The 23,199-nt window shown below is 55.3% G+C and overlaps 1 protein-coding gene across 1 annotated transcript; it reads right to left on the reverse strand.

The window, feature by feature from the left end:
* Window positions 1–754: 754 nt before the first annotated feature.
* MDFI (MyoD family inhibitor) lies at window positions 755–22,281 on the reverse strand. Its single transcript, XM_069876189.1, has 4 exons — window positions 22,205–22,281; window positions 6,077–6,271; window positions 1,378–1,632; window positions 755–1,012 (listed from the first exon to the last, which is right to left on the reverse strand). The coding sequence occupies exons 1-4, from the start codon at window positions 22,272–22,274 to the stop codon at window positions 756–758; spliced, it is 777 nt and encodes a 258-aa protein (XP_069732290.1). The 5' UTR covers window positions 22,275–22,281; the 3' UTR covers window position 755.
* Between the last annotated feature and the right edge of the window lie 918 nt (window positions 22,282–23,199).

A 23,199-nucleotide genomic window follows, 5' to 3' on the forward strand; every position in this document is an offset into this window, starting at 1 on the left:
GCAAGCCACCCTGACCCAGGATGCCCGGTGGGTGGTTAAAGCTTGATATGGTTCCAGGCTCTCCCCAGCCCCGGCTGTCTTGGCTTCCAGCTGCAACCCTGCTGCAAGGACTGGGGAAAGAAAATCTTCTCGGCTGGTGAAATAGGGATGGGAGCAGGCTGCGTGTATTGCACTTGGCTGCCGATCTCAGCATCGAGGAAGGGAAGGGGACTGGCAGGATGTGTCCCACAGATGGGACTCTTCTGGTGGCTTCAGCATCTTCCAGTGGGCTCCCAGCTGTGAACAAGGCCCTGTACTGCGCCCAGCCTTGCAGGGGTCCTTGGGAGGGGAGGATGCTCTGTGCCATCACTGTTCAAACCAGAGCAAATACACCCAGAGCCTCGTCCAGGGGCAGCCCTGGTGGCAGTCCCTAATGCTGGGATCCTGGTGCGGCACCTGCAGGCTCTGCGGTGCGGGGGCTCCTGCTCTTGGCTCAGGTGGCAGGAGGCTCCAACGATGCTCAGCAAACTGGCCCGGTGCGGGGAAGAGGTAGAGCGTGGTGGGATGTCAGCTGTCCCTGGAGACCCTATGGATTCACCCTTCCCCAGGCAGGATCCAAGCTTGGCTCGCTGGCTCCAAGGATGAAAACTATTTCTCTCCTCCTTTGCTGAGCTCCATCTTTTGGCTTTTCATACCTGGCTTTCCCCATCACTGGCCTTAGGGACCCTTGACCAAAAGGAGCTGGGGGGGACCCACTCCCGGTCCCCTCCAGCCCCTCAGGAGGAGAAGCAGAGCCCGCAGCACTCCATGCAGATCTCCAGGCAGTCAGCGGATTCGCAGCAGGCGTCGATGATGCCGCAGTCCATGTCACAGGGCAGGTCGCAGTCTGCGCACTCCCCCGAGTTGCAGCAGCAGCAGCAGATGCAGGAGTCCTCGGAGGTGCAGGAGCCGCAGGTGGCACAGTCCAGCACGATGTTGCAGAGGGTCAGGAACTCGCAGAAGAGGCAGGAGAGGATGCAGTGGACGCAGCAGTCTGTGGGAAAGGGGAATCGGTGAGACGGTACCCACCGGATAGATGCTCAGCCCCACAAGGGTGGAAATTCTCCTTCAGGAATTAATGGAAGGGATAGAAAGAGAGGCCAAGAGCCAGGCACTGCTCCAGGGGCCTCCCTCAACACCCAGGGACACTCCCAGCTGCCTGGGACATGTCTAGGTCCCGAGAGACACCAATTTTGGAGGACATGAGATGATTCCACTCAGCACTCACCCTGCACGGCCGGGAGGGGAGCTTGGCTGGTGCCCAGCTCTGGGGTTCCCAGATGCTACATGAAAGACCCCAAGGGATGCAGAGCCAGAGGAGAATGGCTGGAAAGGGACCCCCCTGGGAAGAGCCGGTACCTTCTTGTGCCTCAATAGGGATGTGGGAAGAGGCCGACTTGGAGCTGCCCTTGCTCTTCTTGCTGCTCTGGCTGTTGATTGAGTGATGTGACTGCAGCTTTCGGTGGGGCTTCTGAGTGCTGGGGAGGGGGCGGAAGGCCCCGTTCCCTGCCTCCCCGTTGGCACCGCCTGGATTGGGCCCTCGCCCGGCGCCGTTCTGCAGCAGGTGGGTGCAGGAGCTGGGGGGCTGCGGGGCCGCTCGCACCTGGGGCTGGCCTGGGGGTGGAGAGCAGTGTGTTAACCTCACCAACCCTCCCTGCTGTGCTGTTGAGGGAGAAACCCATGCCTAGCCCCTTGCCACCGCATGGGAACCTCAGCTGGAAATGGGATGGCCTCGTGGCTGGGAAGAAGCGATGCTAAGAGATGCATGGTCCAAGAGGATGGAGATGGAAATGGAGATGCAGCAGAAGATACAGTTGAAGGGAAGGAGGTAAGGGGTGAAAAAAGAACAAGGAATAAAGACTTGTCACAAAAGATGTGCTGCATCTGCCAAAACTTGGCAGAGGACCTGGAGGATGAGGTCTCCCAGGGTCCCCAGCAGTGTCGGCACAGGCATGAGGGATGAAGCTACTGATGCCGATCAGAGTGGGTGCAGAGACACTGGGATTCATACTTTCCTCATGATGAGTGGGGAACAGAAGAGCCTGTGGCTGTTTCCAGTTAAGAGCCACCTTTTCCCTGAGCCACCATCCCGTGAGCCCAAGGCAAGCACTGCTGGATGGAGCTCCAGGCCATCCCCATCGCCCTCCATAAAGCCAGAGAAGATGAAGTGCCACTAGAGAGCCAGACTGCTCATCTCCCCGGGACTGCACGAATTGGCTGCTTAATTAAAGGGCTCCCCAGCCTCTGGCTGAACTTTTCTGCAGGAGGAGGAAAATAAATATCTGTCTGTGGCTCCCTCCAGCCCTCGCATGCTGCAGCCGGGAGAGAGGCTGGCGGCCCCGCGTCCCACCGGGATGCTACTGGAGCCAGCGGCACGGCTCAGTCCTTCGCTCCTGCCCAGTATCACATCCCCACATCGCTGTCTTGCCGTGGTGGGGAGAGGATTGGGAACCAAGCACAACGGAGGGGGTTGAGCATCCATCCCCTCGCCCCCCGCAACACCAATCGAAGCCATAAATAAAATCCTGCCTGATGGCGCTTTAGCCAAGCTTTGATTTTTGTCTCGCGCGCAGTAAACAAGGGATGATTCAGGCAAGAGGCTCGAGGGCAAAGGCACCTCCAGCCACGGGGAAACAGGAGCTGCTTTCTGTGCAGGGAGGTGGTGGGTTATGGGGGGACCCATAGGGTGGAGGGAGCAGTGAGGCTCCCTAAGCAAGCACCTGCCCTCGCCAGCAAAAATAAAACAGATGGAGGTTGAAAAAACACAAGCACATGGATCCAGTGCCCAGTTCAGTCCGGGCACAGACCCTGGAGGGAGTTTAACTGGGTGCTCAGGTGAATCGCTGCGTCTGGGCTGGGGAGGGAAATGAAAATAACTCGAGCTGAGTGGGAAGAGCAGGCTGGAAGCAGGAGAGATGGGAGAAGGGCAGAAATGGAAAGCAGGTCTTGGACTAAATGGGATGTGTTCTCCCCCCTAAAAATACTCCTGGGAGGAGTTGGCTTAGAATCATAGAATCAAGGAACGGTTTGGGTTGGAAGGGACCTTAAAGCCCATCCAGTTCCACCCCCTGCCACAGGCAGGGACACCTCCCACCAGATCAGGGGCTCCAAGCCCCATCCAACCTGGCCTTGAACACCTCCTGCTCTGGGCAACCTGGACCAGGGCCTCCCCGCCCTCATAAGAAAAACATTTCTTCCTAAAATCCCATCTCAATCTCCCCTCTTTCAGCTGGAAACCATTCCTCCTCATCCTATTTCTGCCCTCCCTGATCCAGAGCCCCTCCCCAGCTTCCTGGAGCCCCTTTCCCTACTGGAAGCTGCTCCAAGGTCTCCTTGGAGATCTATAGCTTCCCCTACACCCTTTTCCAGTGCCCCTGACCACCAAGTGCGTGCATCGAGCTGGCTCCAAGCTGGTGGCACGGAGACGGAGAGTGATCGGGTGCCGGGGCTGCCTGGAGCCATAGCAGGCAAGGGCTGAGCCCACAGGGACCTGCACAGCATCCCAGCTTGGCAGCTCTGAGTGCTGGGTTTCTCCAGGGGGTTGCAGCAAACTTGCTTTGGCTTTCTCCATTTTGCTGCATTCCTTGGATAACTGCTCGTAAATCAAAATCACGCTCCAGCTGCAGCGACAGGCAGCCAGCAATCCCCCCCCATCTAAGCTAGGAAAAATAGCTTCCATTTTTTAGGAGAGCCTTCAACTCACAGGAGTCCAAAGCTCCTCTAAGAGAGACATTTTCAACCTGGAGCTGAGGGGAGCAATGCAGAAAAATGGGTATCGGGGCAGGAGCCAGGGGACCAGCCCACCTGATGGCCCCCACCACACGTGCACCATGGTGGGAAACCAGTGCTTTGGGGTGAAGCACCAGCTTCCAGCTCTTGTATTTCCCACTTGAGATAATGCTTTCTCCATCTGTGGTGGCCTCTGTAGAGTCGTGGGGCTAGTTCAGCTCAGGTTCCCCCATGGCAGCATCACCAGAGCTCAGTGGAAGGATGCCCAGAGCGCAGTGATGCTCATGCTGTGATACGGGAGAGGAGGCTTTAGCACGGTCTACAACTACCTGAAGGGAGGTTGTAGCGAGGTGTTAGTCTCCTCTTCTCTCAAGCAACATCGATAGGACGAGAGGAAATAGCCTCAAGTTGTGCCAAAGGAGGTTTAGATCAGGTATTAGGAAGAATTTCTTCTCCAAAAGGCACTGGCAGAGGCTGCTCAGGGCAGTGTTTGAGTCCCCATCCCTGGAGGTGTTTAAAAGACGGGTAGATGAGGTGCTCAGGGATATGGTTTAGTAGTGGACAGGTATAGCTGGACTTGATGATCTCAAAGGTCTTTTCCAACCAACCGATTCTCTGATTTTATGACTCCTGCAGCCATCAGCTCTGCCAAAGCTCTCTTCTCAAATGCTGAGCTTGGCCGAACCGGCAAGCTGGGGCCGCCTGAGTGGAGTCTGCTGCTCGGCTGAAACTCAACACCCAGAGCCCCAAGCCCACAATCCCCACTTTGGTTGCTCCCAAACTGCCAGAAGCCCGACTTATTTAAATAAGACCCGTGGCAGGAGTCAGCCAGGAGCACTGAGCCTCGGGGGAGCTGATGCTGGCAACGCTGGCCAAGGCCATGACCCTACACCCCGCAGCCCCTTCCTGCCCGGTCCCTCCTGACCTTGCACGTGCTGGGCTGGCGCGAAAATTCCAGCTCCAAAAGGGCCATAACCCCCATCCACCTTCCCAAGGGAGACTCTAACCATGTTCCCCATGCACTGCTGAGGGGGGTGGGGGAATCTGCCCCCCACAAGTGACAGCAGCAGGGAGGGGGCTGCAAAGTGAGGAATGCTGGAGGTGATGCTCCACAGGGAGCCGAACCTCCTTTCCCAAGGAGGAGAGAGGAAGGAGTGGGGGGTTGTTTCTCTGCACCCAGCACCCAGGCAAGCCTCCCCTCAGCCCCGGGGCCCGTGGGATGGCTGCTGGGGAGGGGGGCTACCGCGCCACGCCAGGGTGCAGCAGGCTGCAGCGTGACTCAGAGGTGCAGAATGTCTGTGGGCAGCCAGCCCAGCTCCCAGATGCTTTGCAAGGGCTCGAGCTCTGCTTGAGGAAACGTGCGCTCTCGTTGCTCCACGTACGCTGTCAGGAGCGCCTGGATTTTGCTGTCCCTCCTGCTTCCCACCCCGCCTGCTCGCTCTTCGAAGTTTGCAACCTCTCCCTGCTGGGAAGCATCCATCCGCTTTACACCCCTTGGAAGGGAAAGCTGCACGCTCACATTCAACAAAAGGGGAATGGCTGCATGCGTAAGGGACAGCCGAGGAGCAAAACCCTCAGCTTCAGACTGGGGAACAGGGGAAGGATGGATGATGCGGCTCCGGGAGAGCCAGGCCCCCCAGTCTCCCACCTCTGCTCCTACCCCACGCCAATATTTCCCCTGGTGGGTGGACTGGCAGGTCTGCAGCAGCAGAAATGAGGAGGTGCTGCTCAGCTCTGTCGCTGCTGCCAACAAGAGCAGATCCAGCCTGGCCCCATCCCATCCCCAGGCTTTGCACCAACCTCCCCTTTGCCCTGGATAGACAAGGCAAGAGCTGCCCCAACGGGAGGCATCCCCCTTTGCTCCAGCAAAAAGCTGTTGCACATCCCTCCCGCGATTGCGACCACAGAGCCCTGGAAGGGCTTGTTCTGCCGGCAGCCTCTGTGGCTTTGGGGGATGCTGCATCCCAGCAGCCAGCTCTTTCCCCCTCTTCCCACCCCAGCATCACAGCAGGACCCCAACACGACCAAAAGCTCCTCCATCCACCTGCCCTCATCCTCCTCTGCCTCCCAAGGGTGAAGGAAGGCAGCGAGAGGCATCACAGAGCTGTAGGATGCCGCCCTTCACTTTCCCAGCTCCAGCGATGACTCACGCTCTATTAAAGCCTTTTGCTTTGATGTGGGAAAGAGCAGAGAAAGGAGGAGATGGCTTCCCACCACCCACCTCTTACTGATTACTGAGCCCTATTACTGATTAGAAAGCAGCAGCCCAAAGCGCGGGCACCTGGCGGTGTCTGGAGCTGCACGTGATGCCACAGAGGGAAACACTCACATGTCACAGCTTCGGGAGCGCCTGTGAGCTCAGAACGGGGACCTTTCGTCAGGACTTTCTGGGATTCATCATCTTCCTGGAGTTTCTCCTTCTTTGGTGCTGTGGGGCCGGCAGCGGGGCGGCTGGGTGGCCGGGGCTCTGCCGACGGTGCCGCTGGTGCCGGCCTTGGCGAAGGGTGCGAGGTCTCTCCCACCTCTGCAAAAGAAAACGGGATTGGAGCTGAGCAACCTGGGTTGCCCCAGGCTGTGGGCAGAGCCCCCCAGGCACCCAGACCCTCAGCGACCCACAGCACATCCCCAGCCACTGCAAACGGCACTGGTTGGTGCTTTGGGACTTTGATTTCAGGGATGAGCCAAATCCAGGCACCTCTTGTTGCTTTTGCAGGCCAAAGGACACAGTGGGGGGAAGAGTCAGAGCACTGTGAGGGGTTTGGGGCTGCTGGGCTTGGGTATCACGGATGCATCACTCCGCAGCCCCTCACCCCACTGCAATGCTAGCAGTTCAGCAGCATAGATCACAGAATGGTTTGGGTTGGAAGGGACCTCAAAGCCCATCCAGTCCCACCCCCTGCCACAAGCAGGGACACCTCTCACTGGATCAGGAGCTCCAAGCTCCATCCAACCTGGCCTTGAACCCCTCCAGGGATGGGGCAGCCACCACTGCTCTGGGCAACCTGGGTCAGGGCCTCCCCACCCTCATAAGAAAAACATTTCTTGCTAAGATCTCATCTCAATCTCCCCTCTTTCAGCTTAAAACCGTTCCCCCTCATGCCATCACTGCACTCTCCAAAAAACCTTCCCAAGGTCCCACATTCCTTCTCGAAAAAGCCAGGGGATCTGGTTACACTCAGTGGTTCAAGCTGGATTTTTCATCCCCCCTTCCCATGAAAGGGCCACTGTCTTCTCTTCGGGAGCCAGCTGCCACCTCCCCTTGCGTTCGCGCTTGCTCTGGGACAGAAGGAGCCCCTGTGGACCCCTCGATGGGGCAAGCAAACCCCCAAAGAAGAGCTGTGTTATTCCCCATGGGATAAATCTCAAAGCCACACACTGTCCTGCAGAAACCCAGCAAGGAGAAGGCAAAACCCACCTTCCCCAGAGGCAGCACTGCATGCTAGGGGCTGGCTGCTCCTCTGCTGCGGGGTGTCTTGGGGATCTGTGGGGTGTCCAAGGATGCTGTGGGGTGTCCAGGAGGGCTGCATGGTGCTCGGTGTGATGCTAAGCTCCCCCACCCACCGCAAGCCCCCTCCTAGCCGCTCCATCCCTCTCCCCATAACCTGGAATAGCAACCGCTTGCACAACAGGGGCTGGACCGCACTTTATATAAAACTAAATTATAGCTTGGGCAAAGGCAGGGAGACCAAAGCCCCATAATTTCCCTGGCTATAACAAGAGGTCCTACACGCAGCCCAGCAAGGGCGGGTGGGGGGGAACGAGACCTCGGACACTTCATTATACTCAATATAACAAGAGGTCCTACAAGCAGGAGCCGGGGAGGAAGGCAGGCAGACTTCACACGTATAATTATAGGGACTATAACAAGAGGCCCTACAAGGGAGGCAGAGAGCCCTATCTGCACCCTGGAGTTGGCAGGAGCTTGGATACCCTGCAGAGGGGCTCCAACCAGCCTGGAGCGATGCCTGCTCAGCTCCCAGCTCTGCTACATCCCACACGCTCATCTATTTGCCTCAGTTTCCCCACAGGACTGCTCTCTCTGCTCTCCTCAGGATGCTGATTCAGCCTCGGGCACTGGAGCTCCTGCAGTGGTGGGGTTTCTTGGAAGGAAAGCTCATGCCAATACAAAGCCCTGCTCCTGGCTCTCTGCTTTCATGGAATTGTTTGGTTGGAAAAGAATCATAGAATGGTTTGAGTTGGAAGGGACCTTGAAGTCCATCCAAGTTCCAACCCCCCTGCAACAGGCAGGGACACCTGCCACTGGATTAGGGTCTCCAAGCCCCATCCAACCTGGCCTTGAGCCCCTCCAGGGATGGGGCAGCCACCCTTTTGAGATCATGAAGTTCAAGTATACCTGTCCACTACTAAACCATATCTCTCTTTTATGGGATGCTCCCGCAGGCAGGGTGATTTTGGGGCTCAGCCAAGGGAAATTCAGCACCTGCAGCTCCAAATCCCAAGCAGAGCCTCAGCATGGAGAAAACCCATTTCCATGTCCCTCTGAAAGCCCAGGGCAAACCAGAGAGGAGAGCAGGGTGTCATCTACAGATGGGTGTTTGCTCATAGGTGTGGTGGATAGGTGAATAATAACTACATGCTGCTGCATCCACATCTTCTTTTGTGTCGCAACCTGGACTGCCCTGAGTCAGACCTGCAGCATTTACTCAGCACCTGATCCAAAGCCTGTAAAAGCCGCGCATGAAATCCCCCATGGTTGGGGAGCTCTGGATGAAGCCCTGAGTCAGAGGTGCCCAGTGCAGAGCACAGAGAGTGTAGCTCCTGTATGGTCCCCAAGAAGGGGACTGAGATGCTCCAGTTTCTACCACGAGATTCCAAAGTGTGTTCAGGGCTTAAAAATAACAGCCAAGACTTTGGGGTTGCCCAGAGCAGCCCCATCTTCACCAGATCCCCCTCTTGCCCTTTTGGTCAGCGCTCACCTCTGCAGAGAGCGATTTACACAGGGAAAAAGAGCTGGAAAATCAGGTGCTGCAGGAGGACAGAGGCTGGCAGCACAGCTGAGCAGGAGAGCTCCGGGTGACCCCTACCTGCTGCCTCTGTCACATCTCCTGCCCCCTCCATGTCCATTCCCAGGGCTGGGGACAAGGATGGCTTGTTTAAACCCTGAGCCCCGCAAGAAAGCAGCAGAACTGGGCGCTGTGGATGGTGAGCATCCTGCCCCACCACCTACTGAGACAAGGTTAGTTTTTGCCACGTTCACTTCCCCCATATAATTATCCTGCTCAACAAGAGGTCTCACACACAACCACAGCGATACAGGGAGGAAGAGGGCAATAAAATTAACTCCCACTGGAACAAGCTGGCCAGGAGAGAGACAAAAATAGACAGGAGAGAAGTTTGGGTGAGCTGGTCCTTCCCTGCCTTATACAGCCTCGCTTCCCTGATGCTGCACATCCACAGGGAGCGTACAGAGGGGACAGACCCCCCCAGCGCACGGCATCCCCAGGAGTGAGATGGAGAATCGTGGCCATTGCCTGGACCTGAGCGGGCGCAGCACAAACCCTGCGGGCTTCTGCCCCACAGTTCCCTCTCAGCTCTGGTGCTTTGCTGGGTCCAATTGATTCCCAGGTACCTCTTACAGACCAGGGTGTGCAGCTCCGTAGGGTCCCGTGCAGATAATCCCTTGCCTGCATCACTGATCTGAACACTTGCTTTGGGGTATGAAGCCCCCAAGAGAAGGGTCCCAGCTCCCCAAACCATAAGCAGAGCAGAAAGAGTGAACAGGGAAAGAAGCATGGGGAGAAGCAGCCCTGTCCCTCCATCACTGGGGTCTGGCAAGGGTTGCCCTGTCCCCATTGCCACTGGCGTAGACACCAGCTCCTTCCTTCTCCTGCTATCAACTTGCTGCCACCAGAACAAGACCAGGCTTGACCTCAATCTGCTAGGTTTAAAAGCAACCAAAAGCCCAGGCAAAATGAAGATGAAGCCCTAAGGAGCCCTTAGGATGGGACATCCAGCCCCTTCCCCACCTGCATCCCTATAGTGGCTGCACCCCCAGCCCCTTCCCAGCCAGGACAAACACTCATCACGCAGCAGAGAAACAGCCTGGGAAGGGAATCCAGGTCTCTGCTCCCCAATTCTGCAACACATTTTGTAGAACACAAGAGAGGAATGAAAGCAACGTGGCACAGGGAGAGCGACTCGCATGTCATGTTTATGAGAACAGAGATAATAAGGCATTTAAAAATAATAAGCCAGGCTTCAATAAATCACAGCGCTGCCGTAAGGTACAAAAGATTAGGTAAGCTGATAGACGTGGAGCTACTTTCTTTGCCTGCTGGTTGTCAAGGCTGAGAGATGCACATGGGTCAGGTTTTCTGACTCTCCTCTCCATTTGCAAAGTCCAAATCCACCCATGGTTAAAGCCCTAAGACACCAGTGAGCTCCAAAGTCCATCAAGCATTGCGGGAGTGGAGGTAAAAAGTAAGGAGGAGAGGAAAGATGTAAAGAAGCTGTAAGGTTTCATTGGATTTAACAGAGTCTCTTGTCACACTCTTGCAAAGTCAAATGTACAAAAGGACCCTGCAGGAGCACTGGCCGTGAGAATGACCTGCTTTTTAGGGCCAGCATCTGCAGGAGCTTCTGGGGCAATCATCAGACATCCTGATTAAGTGAAAAAGTATTTGTGCTTTGGGTGGGAGGCAACGCTGCGTTTCATTCCTGATGAGCTTGCAGGACTGAACTTACCCAGCCCCAAAAAGCTGGACAAACAAAAGGAAACGGCAGTGTGTCAGCAGCTGGTGAGAGCGCTCGGCTGCACCGAGCCGGGATGGGGCAGAGCTTCTCGAGCAGCACAAACAAGAGCCATGCCACAGGCTGCACGGCCACAGCACCTCAGGGCTCAAAGGAACCTGTGGGTTTCCTTCTCTGCAGCCGGTTTGGGTGCCCAGACCTCCATCTGGGAAGGTCCTGAGGGTATGGGAAGACATAAAGCTGGAACCACACTTTTGGGTCAAAGAATTGTAGAACAGTTTGGGTTGGAAGGGACCTTAAAGCTCATCCAGTTCCACCTCCTGCCATGGGCAGGGACACCTCCCACTGGATCAAGGTGCTCATAGACCCACCCAGCCTGGCCTTGAACATTTCCAGGGATGGGGCAGCCACCCCTGCTCTGGGCAACGTGGACCAGGGTCTCCCCATCCTCATAGGAAAATATTTCTTCCTAACATCCCATCTCAATCTCTCCTCTTTCAGCTGAAACCTGTTCTCCCTCATCCTCTCCCTGCGCTCAGTGGGTCAAACATACCCAGGTTGTCCCATGGCTCCTGCTCAGCTTTCCTGCCCAGCCAGCTGGGACCTCTGATTTAATTCTCCCTCCTCTACCCAAGTGCCTTTGGCTAAAGAAGAAGTCACCATCACCACTGTCCTCCATGTGTCTGCACACCAGCGATGGGCATCACAGGAGAGAAAACTGCCTCCAACACACAGAAGCTAAAGACAGGCTTGGACTAATGAGCTCAGAAGCAAATCCCATCTTTTTTGCAGCCAGCGTGTTTGGATGAGGTGGTGCAAAAGGGAGGGGGAAGGGTCTCAACACGTCTGGATCCACATTTGGATTCTTGTGGACCAAATCTAACGCCGTGGGTCATGACTCCTGCCAACGTGGAGATGCTCAGGAGAGCTTCCCATCCCCGCTTCTCTCTCCCGTTAATCCCTCAGGAAGGGCTGGTCAGGGACGAGATAATGTTGGATGGAGACACAAACAGAGACAGTCTAGTGAGGTGTTTGCCATTAACAACATGCTACCTTGCAGCAATATTTAGTTTGGGAGCTTTCTAATCTGTTTTGTGCAGATAAAAGATGCGTGTAATCTCTCTTGGTTTTCCCGTCCACGCTGCCTGGCCCAATCAGGTGCCTGCCTGACCCAGTCAAGGGATATTTTAAAGCTTGATTAAGTGGTTTCAAGTGCAGAGGAGACGGCACTGAAGCAAATCCTTCCAATCCCATGAGCCAGGCTGGAGGAGAGGAAAGCAAAATTCTGGTTTGAAAGTTTGCTCAACTGGGAAAAATCCAAATGGCTTATTTACATTCAGTCTGAAATTAATGCACTGAAGTATTTTCAGATTCGATGATATTCAGGGAGAGGAAAAGGAGAGTGGGAGGGGAAGGAGGAGAAAAGTCCAGAGCTCCTGAGCACAACCAGTACAGCTTTGCTTCCCTCCTGGCAAACATCTGTGCCTCTCTGCTCACCTGGACAAAGCTTTGGATAAACAGTTCAGTTCTGGGACAATGAGGAATCTGGTCAAAAAAAAAAAAAAAAAGGTGGTTTCTATGAAAAGTTACTTGCTAAATGCAAAAAAGCAAAACAAAGCAAAAAAACCCACAAACCCCCGAATAGCTCACCAGCCTGGGAGTTGTTGTTATTTGTTATTTATAGTCATTGGGTGGGTAGGAAGAGAAGAATTTCAAGCTGGCCAGACAGGCCAGGACCAGTGTCTATCCAGTCTGTCCACGTTCGGCATTTGACCTCAGCTGAAAGCTCCTCCAAGCACAAAACTCCAGGTTTGGGGCACAGTCAAGGTGTCCCTACAAATCCCATCACCCAAACGTCCTCGTTGACCTAACCGGCTCCTGCAGAGGAGGCACAAACCAACCCTCATGGAAGAACTGCTCCTACCCAAGAGCAAGAACACTGGGGTGGGTGGGATAAACCTTGGAAAGGGTTCCAGGGAAGATAGGAATGGTTGGACTCGATGATCCGGTGGGTCTCTTCCAACCTGGTTATTCTATGATTCTATGATTCTATAAACACAATCACTGTAAGAAGCGTGTAACTCCATCACCACAGCAATGGTGAGGAACTATTCCTTATGCAGTAAGAACATGTTTAACAGTTTTATAAAGGCAGCATTTGGGATTGCACGTGCATGGGAAGAAGCAATCTCTAAGCCTAAACTGGAGACACGGGACAATGCAACTTGCCCAGGGACTCAAACCAGACCTGGCAGGACCAGGTTTGTTCTCCCAGGCCAGCCCATCTCCCAGCATCAGGTCTGGGCTCTGCCTAAATAAACATCCAAAATGCACTGGAGGAGAAAACTGATGGAGGAAACCAAAGGACCAAAGCGCCAGACCAAGGCTGAGGCAACTTTCATTGAATTTGAGGAGCACCATGCCGGCTCGGTGCTCCCTGGTGCCGGCTAACCCCAAATGTGGGCCAGAAGGATATAAAAGAAGGATGCAGGAGGAGATCCTGCGACATCCCAAGTGCTTAAGGACCAGCAATTATCCTTGAAGCCTGGAAAGCAGCTAACGCCTATCAGATCCAAGAAGATTCTGGGAATTACAGAGTAAGGAGCCACACCGCTGTGCTGGGAAAATTATGGAGAGTCTAATTAAGGACCGTACCAGAACAGTAATTGCGTAACCTTAGAGGGTCAAACCAGCACAGGTTCTGCGAGGGAAAATTTGCATCTTTCTAACCTGCTAAGAGTCCTTAAAAAAGTTAATTGAAGAGCAGATAAATGTGAGCTGGTGGACATCGTTATTAACAAGGATAATAATTTGCACTTATACAGCACCTTTCATCCTGAGATCTGCCCAGCATGTGGGTTTAAGCCAGTGCCCATCATGCATTACCCCATCTCCATGTGTTTTACATTAGTGTAGCTGCAGCTCTAAACTGCTGTGAGATGGAGCCTTCTCACTGTTAAGCCCGGTGGGGAAACTGAGGCACATAAAAGGAATTTACTCAAAGCAACATCCTATGGCAACAGAGCCCAAGACTTTGCAGTCCTGGTGCTCAACTTCCCACTGGCAAGCATAAATTTGATTTATAGAATCATTAAGGTTGGAAAAGACCTCTAAGATGATCCAGTCTACCCCCACCATGTCTACCAAACCATGTCCCCAAGTGCCACAGCCACAGGTTTTTTGAACCCCTCCAGGGATGGAGACTCCCCCACTGCCCTGGGCAGCCTCTGCCAGGGCCTCCCCACTCTGTCAGTAAAGAAAATGCTCCTAATATCCAATCTAAACCTCACCTGGCACATCTTGAGGCCATTTCCTCTTGTCCTACCCCTTGTTAACTTGGAGAGGAGACCAGAACCTGCCTGGCTCCAGCCTCCTTTCAGGCAGCGATGAGGTCTCCCTTCAGCCTCGCCTTCCACACTAAACATCCCCAGGTCCCTCAGCCATTCCTTGTTCTCCAGCCCCTTCCCCAGCTCTGTTCCCCTTCTCTGGAAGCACTCCAGCCCCTCAATGTCCTTTTTGGAGTGAGGGGCCCAAACCCAAGATTCAAGGAGTCGTCTCACCAGCGCCAAGTCCAGGGGTTAATCCCTTTCCTGCTTCTGCTGACCCCATGGCTGATCCAAGCCAGGATGCTGGTGGCCTTCTTGGCCACCTGGGTCATTGCTGGCTCCTGTTCAGCTGCTCTGAACCAGCACCCCCAGGCTGCTTTCCAGCATGTTGGTTAGGCTGGGCTTCTTCTAAGCACAGACCCCAGAGCAGCTTCAGAGGAGCTGCAGCGTGGCCGGAATGAGCGAGGTGAAAACAAGCTCTTCTATAAAGGTCAGGGCATGGCTCGTGGGGCAGCCTCGCAGGAGGAAGGTGGCAAGGCCAGCCAATGATGAAGCCATTCGGGTGGAGCGAGTAATTGCTCCTGGAGTCAGCGAGTCGACCCGCTTCCTCCTGATGCGAAGGCTCAGCCCTGCGGGGAACGCGCTGAGCCCTGGCACCAAAAGCAGCCGAACAGGCCGAGCACTGTCCTGCCCCCGGCAGGGCCACACACACCAGGGGAAGGATGGAATGGTTTGGGTTGGAAGGGACCTCAAAGCCCATCCATTCCACCCCTGCCATGGGCAGGGACACCTCCCACTGGATCAGGGGCTCCAAGCCCCATCCAACCTGGCCTTGAACCCCTCCAGGGATGGGGCAGCCACCACTGCTCTGGGCAACCTGGGCCAGGGCCTCCCCTCTGACAGCATTTATTCCAAGATCTCATCTCAATCTCCCCTCTTTCAGCTTAAAATCATACCCCCTCACCTTATCCCTCGCCTCCCTTGTCAAGAGCCCCTCCCCTGCTTCCCTGGAGCCTCCTTTACGCATTGGAAGGCTGCTCTAAGGTCTCCCCAGAGCCAGTACTGGGAGCCTCATGAGGTGCTCCACGGGGAGTACCCCAAATGAGGATGGGATGGGGTGAAAGCACTTCCCAAAGTTATATCCCGCTCCCAGACCCACCCTGTCACCGAGCTGGGGAGGGAAAGACTGCGGGACATCACTGGAGCAGAGAGGCCCTACCCCTCAAGTCAAATACCAAGTTCAACAGGGCTGCCAAAGCCCACCTGAAGACCAAACGAAGACAGGCCTCTTCTCGCAAGGGACAGGACGAGAGGGAATGGCCTCAAGCTCCACCAGGGGAGGTTCAGGCTGAACATTAGGAAAAAATTTTTCACAGAAAGGGTGATTGGGCAGTGGCAGAGGCTGCCCAGGGAGGGGGTTGAGTCCCCTTCCCTGGAGGGGTTTAAGGGACGGGTGGACGAGGTGCTGAGGGACATGGTTTAGTGATTGATGGGAATGGTTGGACTCAATGATCCGGTGGGTCTTTTCCAACCTGGTGATTCTATGAAAAAGCCTGGAGATTAGGATTTGGGGCAAATCATCCTTATTACCCCAGTACAAGTCAACCACAGCACCCAGGGAGGACACGGCAAGGGGCCACTGGCACCAGGAGGGACCAACACGGCTCCATCCAACACCGAACCCCACAGCCCTGGGCCCATCCTGCATCACGGCCCGAACAAGGCAAAACTCTGGGAAAAATCAGAACAACTACAGTAAACGCCTCGAGGACAGCTTGGGTTTCTGCAAGCAATAGAGTCGAGCAGGCGCTTTCCAAGGAAATTCAATTAGGAGCTGGAGCGGGACCGGGATGCTGGGGTGGCAAGCGGCACAAGCCCAAAGGGCCTGCTTTGTTTTGCTCAAAACCAAAAAAACACTTGAAACAAGCCAGAAATCTGCCTTTTCAGGGTGGGTTGGAGTTTCGTTGTTGTTCAAAGAAAAGGAAAAAAATCAAGCATTTTCATAAGCAGAGAAGAAAAGAGTGAAAGAAAACCAAAACATTAATCTTTTGGTGCAAAATGTCTTTATCTGGGGCAAAAAAAAATTTGTTCATTTTGGGGTTGTTTTTTTTTTTTTGTCCTCTTTGCACTTACAGGCTGTCTGCACACCAGTATGCAACAAGCTGCACTTAAATCGTGCTCAGACAAGCAAAGATTCTTTAATTTTGACCTTGCAGGGACTACCTTTGTTTCAGCTCCCCCTCCCAGAGCAGCAGAAATTCCCAGAACTGGGTACCTGAGAGGTGGTGGTGCCCTCTCCTGCCCAGTGTCCCCTGCCCAGGGCTTTTGTGGGTGCTCAGGATGGTGAGTGGGGTGGCAGCACCCCCGTGCAGGCAGTCAGGCCCCGATATTTTGGGTAAGTGGGGCAAAGCCACTCACAGCTCTGAAGGTTGGGGCTGCAGAACACGACAGCTTTTCCCGAGGCAAACTTCTTAGAATCATAGAATCACTAGGTTGGAAAGGACCCACTGGATCATCGAGTCCAACCATTCAAAGAAGGGAGGTGGGAGTGAGCAGAGTCAAACCTGAAGGAAAGCTCCTCCTTCTGGAGATGGATTTGCCTCCAGCATCCTTACATTGTTTGCTTCCCATTAGGAAAACCTCTCTCCTGCTGCACCTGTTCTCCCTCCTCTTCCTCCCCATGAAGGGAATGAAGGACAAAAATAATCCCAACAACCAAAGACCTTCCTGTTTGCTCCTGTTTTCTGTTAATTCCTCTAAAAAATACCTTACACACTCTGCACATGCAGATGATTGCCTCTTCTCTCCAAGGCTCCTCTGCAGGCTCCCTGTGGCTCTTCCAAGGGGTTGGTTTACAAGGTGCCCACCCCTGCTGGGCAGGAGGAGGCCACGATGGCACTGGGCTCATCTCCAAAGATGCCAAGGAACAAACTCTGGGAAGCGGGCTTCATCTCAGGCTGGGAAACAGGACCAAGCATGGCAATGACAACCTGATTTTGCCCATGAAGCATTAACTTGGACCAAACTACTCCAGCACCTCAGTTTCCTCATTCATTATTATGCCAAGAGACGCTGTGGCTGCCCCATCCCTGGAGGTGTTCAAGGCCAGGTTGGATGGGGCTTGGAGCCCCCTGATCTAGTAGGAGGTGTCCCTGCCCATGGCAGAGGGAATGGGACTGGATGGGCTTTGAGGTCCCTTCCAACTCAAACCATTCTGTGATTTCACCAGCTTGGCATTACCAAATTATCTGGTCTAATTTGCAAAGCATCGGAAAGGGAGTCGAGTAAAAATTCCCAGGCTCCGTGGTGCGTGACAGAGCTGCTGGACGCTCCCCAAATGATAATAGCTCTGGACCGAAACGTCACGAGGCTAAACAAGCACAAAAGACAAACTAGACACTGTCCATTCATTGCTTACCAAAAAAAAAAGAAGAAAAAAAAGAAAGAAGTGATGTGAACAGGAATTCAAAGCTCAAGACATGGTACCAAGGATCTGGTCTCCGCGACAGGACAGGGATATTCTCTCAGCATGGAATTTGGCTGCTGGAGCCGGGCAGATGGAAATCTTACTTCATCCAAGTAACAAGTGATAGGATGAGAGGAAGCGGCCTCAAGTTGCGCCAGGGGAGGTTTAGATTGGATATTAGGAAAAAATTCTTTACTGACAGAGGGGTGAAGCCCTGGCAGAGGCTGCCCAGGGTGGTGGGGGAGTTGCCATCCCTGGAGGGGTTAAAAAAGAGTGTAGATGCAGTGCTCTGGGACATGGCTTAGCAGGCACAGTGGGGTCGGGATGGCCGTTGGACTGGAAGACCTTTGAGGTCTTTTCCAACCTTAATGATTCTGTGATTCTATGAAATCGAGGTTCTCCTGGAGACCCCGCCGGAGATGGATTTGCCTCCAGCATCTTTACATCGGCTGGGGGGAGGGTTATGCCCTACTAAAGGGGAGTCTAGGGAGATTAATTTGGTCCAGCTCTACTCAGGTTTGCCCATCCTGGGTCCACGCTCCTCTCTGGGAGGAGACTGGGGAGTGAAGGGTGGGTTAGGAGCTGGTTTGGGATGGAGATCACTCTCCTCCACCATGGGCAAACCAAACTGGGCACTCACAGAAGCCCACAGGCATCGCACAACTCAGGACATGGGTACAAACGGGAGGCTGAACCATGGCTGAGAACACAGAAAAGATGCAAGGCCATTTCTTTCTGACACATTTACACATGTCTAAACAACTTTATCAACCAACTCACACTTGATCCTACAGTCGCCGGCGCACTGTGCTGCTCCTAACCCAGGCTAGTTGCGAATTCCTGCGCAAAAGCTTTTTAGCGCTAGGTCGGTGCATTAACGGTTCCCTGTTTCAACTCCCGGAGAGGAAAGGAAATGGAAGGGAATCCAGAGAAAGCAGCTCCATGCAGCCCCTGCAGCTGCCTCGGCCCCGGGACGCGGCTCCAGCACAAAGCACTGAAAGAGTTCAGCTGGGAAGCGGAGCCCGCAGCATCCAGCTGGAAAAGCAGGGGGAAGAGAACAAGAGGATGTATTCTCTGAAACTTGGGCCCAGCCACGCTCCGGGCCAAAGCCAACAAGGGGAGCGATCCAGCTGGGCTAAGCTCGGTTTCTGTGCATCCCCATGCCCGGTGCTCTCCCAGCACAGCTCCTGCCTGCAGAGCTGCTCCCAGGGTGGATTTGGCTCCGTTTGTGTCAAGTCTGACGGCAAAGACATCGAGGTGTTTCACCTCTCGCCATCAGCTTCCTGCTCCAGCAGTTTTTCCTCTCACATTAGGACTTTTAACACAGTTTCTGCACGTGAGCCTTGGCAGGGGCTGACCACAGCAGGACACCGGCACAGCTCATCCTGACCCAGCAGGTCCAGGAGGACCTGATTTGCCTGGACAACCAAGCGGCTCGTGGAAAGAGCGAGGATCCCCAAAACCTCTTCCAAGCACTTCTCCATAGCCTCATCCGAAAAGGATACCTCATAGCCTAAAAGGAGGTTGTGGAGAGGAGGGAGCTGGGCTCTTCACCCAAGTGACAGGGGACAGGACGAGAGGGAATGGCCTCAAGCTCCACCAGGGGAGGTTCAGGCTGGACATTAGGAAAAATTTTTTCACAGAAAGGGTCATTGAGCACTGGCAGAGGCTGCCCAGGGAGGGGGTTGAGTCCCCTTCCCTGAAGGGGTTTAAGCGATGGGTGGACGAGGTGCTGAGGACACGGTTTAGTGATTGATGGGAATGGTTGGACTCGATGCGCTTGGCTGAATTAGAGAAAGTTCTGCAAAGTTTGTGCTTCGAACTCCCCTCGGGTTCGCCTGCATCTGCTGTGCCTGCCTGGTGCCAGGCACACGCTCACACACACCAACATGCACATGGTGCGGGGGACACACACACTCAGCTGCACGAAACCGTGCACACACACTCACCGACCCCAAAACACACACCCCCAGGAGGACAAATATATGCTCAGCTGCACAAAACCTTGCACGCACAAGCCAAAATGCACACCGTCAGGGACACACACACACTCAGCTGCACACAACCATGCACACACACTCAACAACCCCAAAACACACACCCTCAGGGGGACAAACACACACTCAGCTGCACACAACCATACACACACACTCACCAACTCCAAAACACACACCTCAAGGGGACAAACACACGCTCAGCTGCACATAATTGTGCAAACACACACTCACTGACCCCAAAACACACACTCAGCTGCACACAACCATGCACACACACTCGCCGATCCCAAAACACCCCCCCCCCCCCCCAAACCACACACTGTCTGGGACGCACGCACACGTTCAGCTGCACACAACCATGCACACCCCCCCACCACGCTCAGGCCTTCCTGGACATGCATTTAGGCCCCCCCTCTCCCAGCCATGCACCCCCTAACCATGGACAACCCCCCCCAGGCATCCACCTCTCCAGCTGGGCACCCCTACACATATTCCCCTCTATACATTCCCCCCCCAGGCCGTGCTTACCTCATGTCCCCCTCACTCTTGCAGCCCCCATTTAACTCCAACCTTGCACCCCCCGAGCCCCGTATCCCCCCATCCGTACACCCCCCATTTAGCTCCAACCATGCACCCCTTGATCCCCATGTCCCCCCCACCCTTGCACCCCCATTTAGCTCCAATCTTGCACCCCTGAGCCCCATATCCCCCCAAACCTTGCACACCAAGCCCAGTGTTTCCCCCCAAGGCAGACACTCCTCTTTTAGCTCCAAACTTGCACCCTGAGCCCCATGTCCCACCATAGATGCACCCCCCTTTTAGCTTCAACTTTGCACTCCCTGAGCCCTGTGTCCCCCCAATCCTTGCACTCCCTGAGCCCCGTATCCCCCCAATCCTTGCACCCCCTGAGCCCCGTATCCCCCCATTCATGCACCCCCATTTAGCTCCAACCATGCACCCCCTGAACCCTGTGTCCCCCTACCTTTGCACTCCCCTTTTAGCTCCAAACTTGCACTCCCCGAGCCCCGTATCCCCCCAAACCTTGCACCCCCCGAGCCCCATATCCCCCCATCCATACACCCCCCATTTAGCTCCAACCATGCACCCCCTGAACCCTGTGTCCCCCTACCTTTGCACCCCCATTTAGCTCCAAACTTGCACTCCCCGAGCCCCGTATCCCCCCAAACCTTGCACCCCCCGAGCCCCATATCCCCCCATCCATACACCCCCCATTTAGCTCCAACCATGCACCCCTCGATCCCCATGTCCCCCCCCCACTTGCACCCCCATTTAGCTCCAAACTTGCCTTCCAGGAGCCCCGTGTCCCTCCAAACCTTACACCCCCTGAGCCCTGTGTCCCCCCCCAACATGCACCCCCCATTTAGCTCCAACCTTGCACCCCTGAGCCCCAAACCTTGCACCCCAAGGCAGACACTCCTCTTTTACCTCCAAACTTGCACCCTGAGCCCCATCTCCCACCATAGATGCACCCCCCTTTAGCTCCAACTTTGCACACCCTGAGACCCGTGTCCCCCCAATCCTTGAACCCCCTGAGCCCCGTATCCCCCCACCCATGCACCCCCATTTAGCTCCAACCATGCACCCCCTGAACCCTGTGTCCCCCTACCTTTGCACTCCCCTTTTAGCTCCAAACTTGCACTCCCTGAGCCCCGTATCCCCCCAAACCTTACACTCTGAGCCTCATGTCCCCCCACCCTTGCAGCCCCCATTTAACTCCAACCTTGCACCCCCCAAGCCCCGTATTGCCCCATCCATACACCCCCCATTTAGCTCCAACAATGCACCCCTCGATCCCCCCCGACTTGCACCCCCATTTAGCTCCAAACTTGCATTCCATGAGCCCCATGTCCCTCCAAACCTTACACCCCCTGAGCCCTGTATCACCCCATCCATGCACCCCCCATTTAGCTCCAACCATGCACCCCTCGATCCCCATGTCCCCCCCACATTTGCACCCCCATTTAGCTCCAAACTTGCACCCCTGAGCCCCATATCCCCCCAAACCTTGCACCCCAAGCCAGACACTCCTCTTTTAGCTCCAAACTTGCACCTTGAGCCCCATGTCCCACCATATATGCACCCCCCTTTTAGCTCCAACTTTGCACCCCTTAAGCCCCGTGTCCCCCCAATCCTTGCACCCTCTGAGCCCCGTATCCTCCCATCCATGCATCCCCATTTAGCTCCAACCATGCACCCCCGAACCCTGTGTCCCCCACCTTTGCACTCCCCTTTTAGCTCCAAACTTGCACTCCCTGAGCCCCATATCCCCCCATCCATGCACCACTCATTTAGCTCCAACCATGCACCCCCTGAACCCTGTGTCCCCCCCACACTTGCACCCCCATTTAGCTCCAAACTTGCACCCCTGAGCCCCATATCCCCCCAAACCTTGCACCCCAAGCCAGACGCTCCTCTTTTAGCTCCAAACTTGCACACTGAGCCCCATGTCCCACCATAGATGCACCCCCCTTTTAGCTCCAACTTTGCACCCCTTAAGCCCCGTGTCTCCCCAATCCTTGCACCCCCTGAGCCCCGTATCCTCCCATCCATGCACCCCCATTTAGCTCCAACCATGCACCCCCGAACCCTGTGTCCCCCACCTTTGCACTCCCCTTTTAGCTCCAAACTTGCACTCCCTGAGCCCCATATCCCCCCATCCATGCACCCCTCATTTAGCTCCAACCATGCACCCCTCGATCCCCATGTCCCCCCACACTTGCACCCCCATTTAGCTCCAACCTTGCACCCCTGAGCCCCATATCCCCCCAAACCTTGCACCCCAAGCCAGACGCTCCTCTTTTAGCTCCAAACTTGCACTCTGAGCCCCATGTCCCACCATAGATGCACCCCCCTTTTAGCTCCAACTTTGCACCCCCTGAACCCCGTGTCCCCCCAGTCCTTGCACCCCGCTCCCCGTGTCCCCAGCCCCCTCGTACCTGGCTGCGGGGCGGGTTCAGCTCGGCGGGGCTCGGGGCGGCTCTGCCGGTGGCTGCCGGCTTGGGACATCGGAGAAAGGGGGGGTTGGCTTGGGGGGGGATGGGGGGCACAAGGACGGCGAGAAGAAGGGAGAGGAGAGGCGAGGAGGGGGCCGGGAGCGGGGAGAGGGGGCTGAGCGCTCACCTGGGGCTCCGCGCTCGGCTCAGCCCCGCGACGCCCCCGCATCCCCCGAGCCGCAACCGGCACGGCAGGAGGAGGAGGTGGGGGGGGGGGGATACACACGGGATACGACTTTTTCTTCCTTAATTCCTTAAAAAAAAAAAAAAAAAAGCCCTGCGAGCGCACAAACAAACAAAGCACCCGCGATCGGCGGAGAGGGAAGGGGAGGAAAAGTTTGTTTTGGGGAGGAGAGAGGAGCAGGGAAGGGAAGGGAAGGGGGTTGCTCGGCTCCCAGGGCAGCCTCGGGGCTGGGATTGCTCAGCTTTGGGATGGGAAATGTGGGGAGCAGGGGAGGAGAGGGAGGTTTCCCAAGAGAAAAATGGGATTAGAAACTCCGGGGAGACCTTAGAGCAGCCTCCCAGTAGGGAAAGGGGCTCCAGGAAAGCTGGGGAGGGGCTCTGGATCAGGGAGGGCAGGGATAGGATGAGGGGGAATGGTTTTCAGCTGCAAGAGGGGAGATTGAGATGAGATTTTAGGAAGAAATGTTTTGCTGGGAGGGTGGGGAGGCCCTGGGCCAGGTTTCTTGGAGAAGTGGTGGCTGCCCCATCCCTGGAGGGGTTCAAGGCCAGGTTGGATGGGGCTTGGAGCCCCTGATCCACTGGGAGGTGTCCCTGCCCATCGCAGGGGTGGGACTGGTTGGGCTTTGAGGTCTCTTCCACTCCAAACCATTCCATGATTCTGATTCTCTGACCCCTGAGTGGGTGCTCCAGCCGGCCCATCCTGTGCCCAGACAGGGAAGCAAAGAGGGTGCTTTTGTTCTGCCACGTCCTCAGCG

Source organism: Phaenicophaeus curvirostris, chromosome 24 (genome assembly GCF_032191515.1).
Source record: "Phaenicophaeus curvirostris isolate KB17595 chromosome 24, BPBGC_Pcur_1.0, whole genome shotgun sequence".
In the NCBI taxonomy this organism is placed as follows: domain Eukaryota; kingdom Metazoa; phylum Chordata; class Aves; order Cuculiformes; family Cuculidae; genus Phaenicophaeus; species Phaenicophaeus curvirostris.

Excerpts from the sequence above, each read along its gene's own strand:
- MDFI (XM_069876189.1), bottom strand. The coding sequence starts at position 22,274 with ATGTCCCAAGCCGGCAGCCACCGGCAGAGCCGCCCCGAGCCCCGCCGA. Across the intron at positions 6,272-22,204 it reads TGAACCCGCCCCGCAGCCAG|AGGTGGGAGAGACCTCGCAC; the intron begins GTACGAGGGGGC and ends TTTCTTTTGCAG. Across the intron at positions 1,633-6,076 it reads CGCTCCCGAAGCTGTGACAT|GCCAGCCCCAGGTGCGAGCG; the intron begins GTGAGTGTTTCC and ends CTCCACCCCCAG.